This window comes from Hylobates moloch, unplaced genomic scaffold (assembly GCF_009828535.3).
Source record: "Hylobates moloch isolate HMO894 unplaced genomic scaffold, HMol_V3 SCAFFOLD_11, whole genome shotgun sequence".
In the NCBI taxonomy this organism is placed as follows: domain Eukaryota; kingdom Metazoa; phylum Chordata; class Mammalia; order Primates; family Hylobatidae; genus Hylobates; species Hylobates moloch.
Genome location: NW_026652286.1, coordinates 38,326,486 through 38,336,919, shown reverse-complemented (window position 1 = coordinate 38,336,919; position 10,434 = coordinate 38,326,486). Strand labels below are relative to the sequence as shown.

Sequence of the window (10,434 nt, the reverse complement as noted above, 5' to 3'; positions counted from 1 at the left end):
CTCCGCCTCCCGGGTTCACGCCATTCTCCTGCCTCAGCCTCTCCGAGTAGCTGGGACTACAGGCGCCCGCCACCACGCCCGGCTAATTTTTTGTATTTTTAGTAGAGACGGGGTTTCACCATGGTCTCGATCTCCTGACCTCGTGATCCGCCCGCCTCGGCCTCCCCAAGTGCTGGGATTACAAGCGTGAGCCACCGCGCCCAGCCGAGTGTGCCTTTTTAGATAGCCAGTTTATTCGTTTGAAAGCAGGATTTTTCTCAGGTTATGTTATTTTCAGCCAGAAACTTTGTCAGACAACTTTTTTCATTATAAAAGTTTCATAGTAACAGATAAAATTAACCAAACTTACATCATTCAAACACTATTTCTGGTAAGATTTGGCATAATGGCTTTCTAATCAAGGAATATAAAAACATGTAAAAATATGCTTAGTGGTTTTTGGTGGTGAAGTTCTGGAATAAGAAAATTGGTTGTGGATTCTGGGGTTCAAAGAATGAGAATATATGTAACATTAATAGTCATTTTTAACAGTGTTACATCTGTTTGGAAATTGAGATGATTATATTTGGAACTGTATCAAAATAACTTGTTTATATTTACAGAAAAAGATCTACAAAGATCAGATGGAATACATGTTGCAGAATCATGTATTCCCTCTCTTCAGCAGTGAACTAGGCTACATGAGAGCAAGGGTATGTTTTAAAGCTGCATTATTTATATACTTTTGTCTTGTAATGAATGACTCTGTGGACTTTTATATTGAAACTTTTAAATGTTCACTTTGAAGGCTGTGTTTTATTTTAGGTTTCTGTTTAATGTAAATCTTTACATGGCTGCTGTAATGTGTGCATAGGTTTCATCTGTGTCTGGTAGCAGTGTCTGTCTGTGTTTTGCATTCAGATCTTGCTATCCACACAAACGTCATGCAGCCAAAGAGTAACTTGGGATCATAGTACTGGTCTAGTGTTGTCTCTGGACACATCTACCACTGGCCAGCCTCCAAATTCCCACACACAGAACTCAGGGAATAGAGATAAGCTTGGGGGAATTTAAGGTAAGGTATCTACACTAACTCACTGTGTTTTTACAAAAGGCTTGCTGGGTACTTCACTATTTTTGTGAAGTGAAGTTCAAAAGTGATCAGAACCTTCAAACAGCCTTAGAGCTAACAAGAAGATGTCTGATTGATGATAGAGAAATGCCTGTGAAAGTGGAAGCTGCCATTGCCCTTCAAGTATTGATCAGCAATCAAGAAAAAGGTAAAGGATTTTTGTATGTCAAGAAAAGTGAATGTTGGCCAGGTGCGGTAGGTCACACCTGTAATCTTAGCACTTCGATAGGCTTAGGTGGGAAGAGCACTTGAAGCCAGGTGTTCAAGACCAGCCTGGGAAACATCTCTACAAAAAAAATTTTTTTTAATTAACTGGACATAGTGGCATGTACCTGTAGTGCCAGCTACTTGGGAGTCTGAGGCAGCAGGATCACTAGAGCCCGGCAGTTCGAGGCTGCAGTGTGCTATGATTGCATCTCCAGCCTGGGCAACAGATCAAAACCCTGCCTCTTATAAAATATGTGTGTATATATATGTATGTATATAGTAATTGTAAAAAGCCATAATCCTAGAAACTTGGCATACTTCCTTTTTATGTGAAAGTACTTTTTACAAAAACTCATTGATATTTGTTATATCAGGTTTTAAGAAGTTTTAGGGGTTTTATGCAAGTTTTTTACTCTTTCTCTTACAGCTAAAGAATATATCACACCATTCATCAGACCTGTAATGCAGGCTCTTCTTCATATTATAAGAGAAACAGAAAATGATGACCTTACCAATGTAATTCAGAAAATGATCTGTGAATATAGTGAAGAAGTTACTCCTATTGCAGTAGAAATGACACAACATTTGGTATGTTGTTTGAACCTACCATATTTGCAAGCATTTAAATGTAGCTCTCAGTATGTTCCAGGTTGTGTCACAAGTGGCTTGCCTTACCTTATAGCAGTCAACCTTTTTGGCACCTGGGATCGGTTTCATGGAAGATAATTTTTCCACAGATGGTCCGGGGGAGATGGCTTTGGGATGAAACTGTTCCACCTCTTATCATCAGGCAGGCAATGGTTTTTCATAAGGAGTGTGCAACCTAGATCCTTGAATGCACATTTCACAGTAGGGTTCACGCTCCTGTGAGAATTTCCGGGAGTAATGCTCACTCACCTACCACTTATCTACTGGTCCTAACAGGCCATGGACCGGTACCAGTCCACTGCCTGGAGACTGGGGACCCCTGCCTTTATAGCAGATATTTCACAGACATTACTGTGTAGCACATAAAGCCCTTGACAGATACTTAACTTACTTAATTCTAATACAATCGTGTGTCAGAATTATTCCTGTTTTACAGAGAAAATGTGAGGTATAAAATGGTTAATTGCCTAAGCTAGGCAGGATGGGGTTGGGATTTATACATGGGCCTTCATGGTACTTGTTCTTAACTACTACCTCAGGCTGCAGCATGAGTATCTGTGTAGTGGCCTGGAATGCTCAAAATAATCGATTGAATTTTACAAAACATAAATCAGTGACCCCCTTGATGATTAAATATACTTTTATTTGGACATTGTCAAGTGTTAACCAGTAATAGTAATGAAAACTATTCATGATATTAAGTACTTTTTATACCTTGCCTCATTTAGTCCTCATACAGTGTCTATGAAATCCCCAAAGTGGCATGCAGAAAAGGTCAAGAGAAGTCAAGTAGCTTGTTTAAGGTCACCCAATGAGTAGACTATTTGATTATAGAGCTTAAGCTCTTTATTATCATTAATCAATTTGGAGACATTAATTTATTGTGGTATTCCAATGAGAATGTTCTAAGAATTAAAAGTCTTAGACCAAAACATATTTATAATGCCTCAGTGACAAACTTGAGTTATATTCTCTTGAATCTAGGCAATGACATTTAACCAAGTAATCCAGACGGGGCCAGATGAAGAAGGTAGTGATGACAAAGCAGTTACTGCGATGGGAATTCTGAATACAATTGATACACTTCTTAGTGTAGTTGAAGATCATAAAGAGGTAAGAAGATGATCTAGTGTTGCAGTTTTTCAAGCCATTTTATGCTTTTTAGAGGGCTCTAATATCTCTCTGGCATCTCATGTACCATGTTTTTGCCATTTTCCCTTTTATAAAGATAAGATTGGTACATTATATTTTAAGTTCTAAAGTATTAGTAGAAGGAATAGGAAGCAGGTATTTGTTTTACCATCTTAGGGCTCAGGATTTTGGCTCCTCGTTGTGTTTTCTCAGATCCAGAAATATGGTGGTTCCAGGAGGAAAAAAAACATTTTTTCTTAGTTTTCTTTTTCTTTGAAAAATTTTGGTGAAATACACATAGCATAAAATTTACAATCCTAACCATTTTTAAGTATATAATTCACTAATATTAAGTATATTCACATTGTTATGCAACCATCACTACCATCTTCCTAGTTTTCTTCTTTTCTAGTTGTATTTTGGAAAAGTAAGAATTGTAATAATGGATTTTTTTTTCTTTTTTGAGATGGAGTCTCACTCTGTCGCCCAGGCTGGATTGCAATGGTCACTGCACCTGGCCCTGAAATTGTTTTTCTTAACATAATGGAAATATTCTAAGTGTTAAAAATGTAATAAAGTTTAGGTGATTAAGAAGTTTTGGTTATAGTTTTCTTGTTATTTACTCTTTTCTGTATGTTTTAAATAATTCCATTTTTTAAAAAATCCATTACTGGGCGGCCAGGCACGGTGGCTCATGCCTGTAATCCCAGCACTTTGAGAGGCCGAGGTGGGCAGATCACCTGAGGTCAGGAGTTCAAGACCAGCCTAGCCAATGTGATGAAACCCCTGTCTCTACTAAAAATACAAAAATTAGCTGGGCGTGGTGGCGGGCGCCTGTAATCCCAGCTACTTGGGAGGCTGAAGCAGGAGAATCACTTGAACCCGAGAAACAGAGGCTGCAGTGAGCCAAGATCGCGCCACTGCACTCCAGCCTGGGCGACAGAGCGAGACACTGTGTCAGAAAAGAAAGAAAGAGAGAGAGAGAAAACAATTTCAGATAGATGCAATTGAAAGCCCTCAGGGGACCACTTCCTAACCCCTTTTCCCTACTTCCTTTCTTCCCATAGAAGTAACTGTCATGAATTTGATGTTTATACTTCCAATGCAGATGTTTGTAATGTATGTCTTATCCATAAATTACATGTTTTCAGATTATCTGCAAGTTGCCTTTTGCAGCATGAGGTTTTTCACTAAACTTTTTTTTTTGAGACGGAGTCTCCCTTTGTTGCCTAGGCAGGAGTGCAGTGGCACCATCTTGGCTCACCGCAACCTCTGCCTCCCAGGTTCAAGTGATTCTCCTGCCTCAGCCTCCTGAGTAACTGGGAGTACAGGCGCGCACCACCATGCCCAGCTAATTTTTCTATTTTTAGTAGAGACAGAGTTTCACCATGTTGGCAGGCAGGTCTGGAACTCCTGACCTCAAGTGATCCGCCTCCCTCAACCTCCCAGAGTGCAGAAATTACAGGCGTGAGCCACCACACCAGCCACGTAAACTGTTTTTGTATTCTGCCTTATAATTGAATATAAGCAGAAGCCATGACCAATCCTATAGGTGCTTTATGTTTTAACAGATGAATTGTTTATTCTATTTTAGGAGTTGTAAATGTATTAAGTTCTGTGTATTTGAAATGGATGTCTTTCTTTTATATCTGATTAGTGGATATTATTTTACCCTTCCTCACCTTAACATTCTTATGGCCCTCAGGGATTTGGGATCTAATTTAGGACTATCTAGACAATTATAGAGGAATTTGTATTTCCTGTCAGTCTTGAGTTGGGGGCTGAGTTCACATTCCATGGTTCACTATATCTAATAAAATTTGAAAAACTAAGGTGACTTAAGGATTATTGAGATTCGTAGCAATAATGCCTTCTTTTGGATAATTTCTCTGTAAGTCATTGACAGTGACTTTTCAATTACATTGAGCTGAATTAATCTCTATTTGCACATAACAGATGGGCTGTCTTCCGAATGGTTGTTTTTTTTGTTTGTTTTTTGTTTTTTTTGAGATGGAGTTTTGCTCTTGTTGCCCAGGCTGGACTGCAGTGGTGCTCGGCTCACTGCAACCTCCACCTCCTGGGTTCAAGCAATTCTCCTGCCTCAGCCTCCCAAGTAGCTGGGATTACAGGCCCCCGCCACCATGCCTGGCTAATTTTTTGTATTTTTAGTAGAGACGGGGTTTCACCATGCTGGCCAGGCTGGTTGCAAACTCCTGACCTCAGGTGATCCACCCGCCCTGGCTTCCCAAAGTGTTGGGATTACAGGCGTGAGCCACTGCGCCCGGCCAACTCCTTTATTTTCATAGTTGTTTGCATTTTTCAAGAATGTTTTTTCCTTTTTAGGCAAATTAAGCTAGCCATTCCTTTTGTTTTTCTCATTGTAATGGTATTTCATTCTATTTTTATCTGAGATCACAATTTCATAATGTGTAAGTCATTTTAAAACAAAGACTTATTTTTTTCACAATATTGACTTTATATTTTAAAGTGTACTGAGTTATAGTATGCGTTATCTTACTAAGTCACTTAGTGGGCTGTAACTGCATATGATTTTTTTTCTTCTCTTTTAGATAACCCAACAGCTTGAGGGAATCTGCTTACAGGTCATTGGTACTGTTTTACAACAGCATGTCTTAGGTATTATACCTCTGATTGTGCTAAGAATTTAGTGCTATTTCACATGAGCAAGCATTTTCCTAATGACTTAGTATTCTCTTTTAGAATTCTATGAGGAGATCTTCTCTTTAGCGCACAGTTTGACATGTCAACAAGTGTCTCCACAGATGTGGCAGCTACTACCCCTTGTATTTGAAGTCTTTCAGCAAGATGGCTTTGATTACTTTACAGGTGAGTCAAAACAGCATGGAAATACTGAGGGTTTTCCCTGCTTTGATTTATTTGTAGCTTATCATTTGAACATACACTTTTTTTTTTTTTTTTTTTTTGAGTCGGAATTTCACTCTTGTTGTCCCGGCTGGAGTGCAATGGCACGATCTCGGCTCACCGCAACCTACGCCTCCTGGGTTCAAGTGATTCTCCTGCCTCAGCCTCCCAAGTAGCTGGGATTACAGGCATGCGCCACCATGCCCGGCTGATTTTGTATTTTTAGAGATAGAGTTTCTCCATGTTGGTCAGGCTGGTCTCGAACTCCCGACCTGAGGTGATCCACCCGCCTCAGCCTCCCAAAGTGCTGGGATTACAGACATGAGCCAGTGCGCCTGGCCTGAACATACACTTTTGAATGTCCAGACTGCTTCACTGTTTGGAACAATTATCAGTAGAAGTTAATGCTCAGTGGTGATGCATGGTATTGATTTCTGCTATATAATTTAGTTATTTTAGGTTTATTCTTTGTTAACACACATACATACCCACACACCCCCTCGTAATCTTCTCCATATAAATGTAAAAATGTGTCTGTAATTTTTATGTTTAAGTACAAAGAAAATCACGTTAATAATAGGTTCGTTTCTGCATTTAATTATAAATGAATATGTTTTAATTAAAACTGAATGTTAAGGCCAGGCTTAGTGGATCACCCCTGTAATCCTACCACTTTGGGAAGGTGGGAAAGCACTTCAGTCCGGGAATTCTCAACCAGCCTGGGCTGTTAGACCCTGTCTCTAAAAAAAACTTTAAAAAATTAATCAGGCGAGGTGGAGTGTGCCTATAGTTCCAGCTACCTGGGAGGCTGAGGTGGGAGGATCACCTGAGTCCAGGATTTTGGTGTTACAGTGAGTTTTAATCACACCACTGCACTCCATCCTGGGCAACAGAGTGAGAGTGTCCCCCCGTCCCCCACAAAAAAGGTGAATGTTAGAGACAAAATGATCTCATAGATTTGCCTTTTTCTAAGGAAATTTTTCAAAAGCAAAGAAAACATTTTTATTACTAAAGATGTGTAACTGATGTTTTTTATTAATACAGATATGATGCCTCTCCTTCATAATTATGTAACAGTTGATACAGACACACTTCTGTCTGACACCAAGTATCTTGAAATGATATACAGTATGTGCAAAAAGGTAGGTCATTTTTATATATCAGATTTCATGAGGCTTCTGCTATAAAATGTATGAAATTGTGAAAACTCATGTGATACCACATTGTAGTAATAAACATGTAAACATGGATTTGACAGAATTAAGGGCTTTAAAAGTTAAAAGTCATTGGTCCTTAGATGCCACAGCTTTGATAAATAGATGTCTTTTGTGTGCCCTCTGACACTTGGAATTTGTTTTTGAATTTTAGAGTGCCCGGATTTTAACTAACATAGTCTTATGGAATCAAAAGAAGGAGTCAAGAACTTGAGAGATTTTTGAAAGGATTAGGAATGGATAGAGATGTTTTATAAAGGAAAAGGTTAGCAGCTGTAGGTTTACAACAAGCAATAGGGAATGAATGTCCCCCTTTTGTTTGGTTGGGGAAACAAATATACTGGAGTCCATCAATATCAAAGTCAGTGTAATTGGTAGCATTTTAATTTCTAGCAGTGTCTGTTATAGGTCATTAGAAAATGATTTGCTCCATGAAGTTTTTAGATTTCTTTCACTCACCTCTTTCCCTTCTGAACACAAAGTCACACATAATCATCTAGTTATGTTAGTCATTGTTTACTGCCGATTATATTATTTATATTAATATTCTGGGAGCAAAGATATACCTATACTATCTACATTTCTGTTCCTCCACACTTTGTTTGTTTGTTTGTTTGTTTGTTTGTTTTTGAGACGGGGTCTCGCACTTTCGCCCAGCCCAGAGTGCAGTGGCGCAATCTCGGCTCACTGCAAGCTCCGCCTCCTGGGTTCACGCCATTCTCCTGCCTCAGCCCCCCCCGAGTAGCTGGGACTACAGGCGCCCGGCTAATTTTTTGTATTTTTAGTAGAGACGGGGTTTCACCGTGTTAACCAGGATGGTCTCGATCTCCTGACCTCGTGATCCGCCCGCCTCGGCCTCCCAAAGTGCTGGGATTACAAGCGTGAGCCACCGCGCCCGGCCTCCTCCACACTTATTCATACGTTTATACTCATCTAGTTTTCACTAGCCTTCAAGGCCATGTTCATTTCTTGTCTGGAGTTTATAGGGCAACATTTGCCCTCAACAGGCTGCCTCTTCCTCCCTCCATTCCTCCCTCCCCTACTGGTTTTTTTTGTTATTGTTGTTTTCTTTTTTAAAGAGAAAAGGGTTTCCTAGAAATGTCAACATCTTAGCTTTTTGTAGTTCTCTACATGAGAAAGGTTAGGTGTTTTAGCTACCACCTGTGTATGAGAAGTTAGTGGTTGTCAACTTGCTGTAATCCAGAATGGCACTACAGGATAGGTACTTTGATCACAAAGACCAAGATGCCAGAGGGCTAGACTCTGAAAGATAGGAGGCAGACAGCTCCAGATCCTCACAGCTATCCAGATCCTTTAGTCTTTCATCTGTGCAATGAACTTTGCAGTTATTCGTATTAATTAGGGTACCTCAAGTAATACTCAGAGCCTGTACACAGTGTAGGAAATTATTTCCTTGATTTAGATATCTGATTTAAAGGATAAAACCTTACTGCAATTTATATTCTGTTTTGATCAGGTTCTTACAGGAGTTGCAGGAGAAGATGCAGAATGTCATGCAGCAAAATTGTTAGAGGTCATCATTCTGCAGTGCAAAGGGCGTGGCATTGACCAGGTCAGTGAGGCTAATAATGGATTTGTAGTTCAGAGGGGTAATCTTTTCCTTCCACTTTCTTTCTTCATTTTTTGTCATTTGTTGCATATTCTGTATGTTTTTGTTTATTGAGACATCTGGACGACTAATATTTTTAGTTTAAAATTTAATATGTAATGATGATCATATGTTTAATATATAGGAATTGGACTAAGTTTCATGGCTACTTTGTTATCATGAAAGGTAAACTTTGGCTTAAGATTTTTTAGATAGCTTTAGTAATTAAATATCCATGGTCAGTTTTTTTTTTGTTTGTTTGTTTTTGTTTTGTTTTTTTTTTTTTGAGTAATTTTGAGTCAGAGTCTGTTGCCCAGGCTGGAGTGCAGTGGCACATTCTCTGCTCACTGAAACCAGATTCAATCAGTTCTCCTGCCTCAGCCTCCCAAGTAGCTGGGATTACAGGCACACACCACCCCAGCTGCCTAATTTTATATATATATATATATATATATTTTTTTTTTTTTTTTGAGACACTGTCTCACCCTGTCGCCTAGGCTGGAGTGCAGTCGCGCAATCTCAGCTCACTGCAACCTCTGCCTCCCAGGTTCAAGCAGTTCTCTGCCTCAGCCTCCAGAGTAGCTGGGATTAACAGGCATCTGCCACCACACCAGGCTAATTTTTTATATTTTTAGTAGAGATGGAGTTTCGCCATTTTGACCAGGCTGGTCTCAAACTCCTGACCTCAAGTGTTCTGCCCACCTTGGACTCCCAAAGTGCTGGGATTGCAGGCATGAGCCACATCACCTGGCCCATGGTCAATTTTAATAGGAACATTGTGAAGCCATCATTGATATTGTCGTGAGCTTTTATTTATTTATTTATTTACTTTATATATTTTTTTGAGACAGAGTCTCGCTCTGTTGCCCAGGCGGGAGTGCAGTGGTGTGATCTCGGCTCACTGCCTCTGCCTTCCGGGTTCACGCCATTCTGCCTCCTCAGCCTCCCAAGTAGCTGGGACTACAGGCACCGGCCACCACGCCCGGCTAGTTTTTTGTATTTTTAGTAGAGACGGGGTTTCACTGTGTTAGTCAGGATGGTCTTGATCTCCTGACCTCGTGATCTGCCTGCCTCGGCCTCCCAAAGTGCTGGGATTACAGGCGTGAGCCACCACTCCCAGCCCGTCGTGAGCTTTTAATAGCTCCATGAAGACTACTAGACTTTCTCTAAAATTAGATTTCCCAGTGCAGTGCCTCAGCAGTAAATATTGGTCATCTAATGCTACAACAGGGTTAATTGAGGCAACAAAGAAGTTAATATTTTTAGAATGTTTACATGCTATTAATTATAGTCTCAGAATATCTTGCTATCTTTTTTTGTAGTGCATTCCCTTATTTGTGGAAGCAGCCTTAGAAAGACTGACAAGAGAGGTTAAGACAAGTGAACTTCGAACTATGTGTCTGCAAGTTGCAATTGCAGCTTTGTATTATAATCCACACCTACTACTCAATACCTTAGAAAATCTTCGCTTCCCTAATAATGTTGAACCAGTTACAAATCATTTTATTACACAATGGCTTAATGATGTTGACTGTTTCTTGGGGTAAGTGACGTATTGTAATTTTACTACATTTGCTTTGGGAGGAACTCTGCTTATTTAAAAAAAGAAAACAGAATTTATTTATTTATTT

At 39.7% G+C, this 10,434-nt stretch overlaps 1 protein-coding gene and 1 non-coding gene across 2 annotated transcripts in view; both read left to right on the top strand.

Annotated features, from left to right (window-relative positions):
- Positions 1 to 10,434, top strand: part of IPO7 (importin 7) — a 67,744-nt gene that overhangs the window by 47,271 nt on the left and 10,039 nt on the right. Inside the window, exons 7-15 of the mRNA XM_032165857.2 lie at positions 603 to 692; positions 1,094 to 1,259; positions 1,746 to 1,906; positions 2,951 to 3,079; positions 5,668 to 5,734; positions 5,819 to 5,944; positions 7,025 to 7,122; positions 8,672 to 8,767; positions 10,126 to 10,346. Coding sequence (XP_032021748.1) covers positions 603 to 692; positions 1,094 to 1,259; positions 1,746 to 1,906; positions 2,951 to 3,079; positions 5,668 to 5,734; positions 5,819 to 5,944; positions 7,025 to 7,122; positions 8,672 to 8,767; positions 10,126 to 10,346 — 1,154 coding nt within the window. The remainder of the gene's footprint in view (positions 1 to 602; positions 693 to 1,093; positions 1,260 to 1,745; positions 1,907 to 2,950; positions 3,080 to 5,667; positions 5,735 to 5,818; positions 5,945 to 7,024; positions 7,123 to 8,671; positions 8,768 to 10,125; positions 10,347 to 10,434) is intronic.
- LOC116477546 (small nucleolar RNA SNORA23) lies at positions 836 to 1,017 on the top strand. The gene has a single exon (XR_004250512.1). It is a non-coding gene; the product is annotated as a small nucleolar RNA SNORA23 (small nucleolar RNA).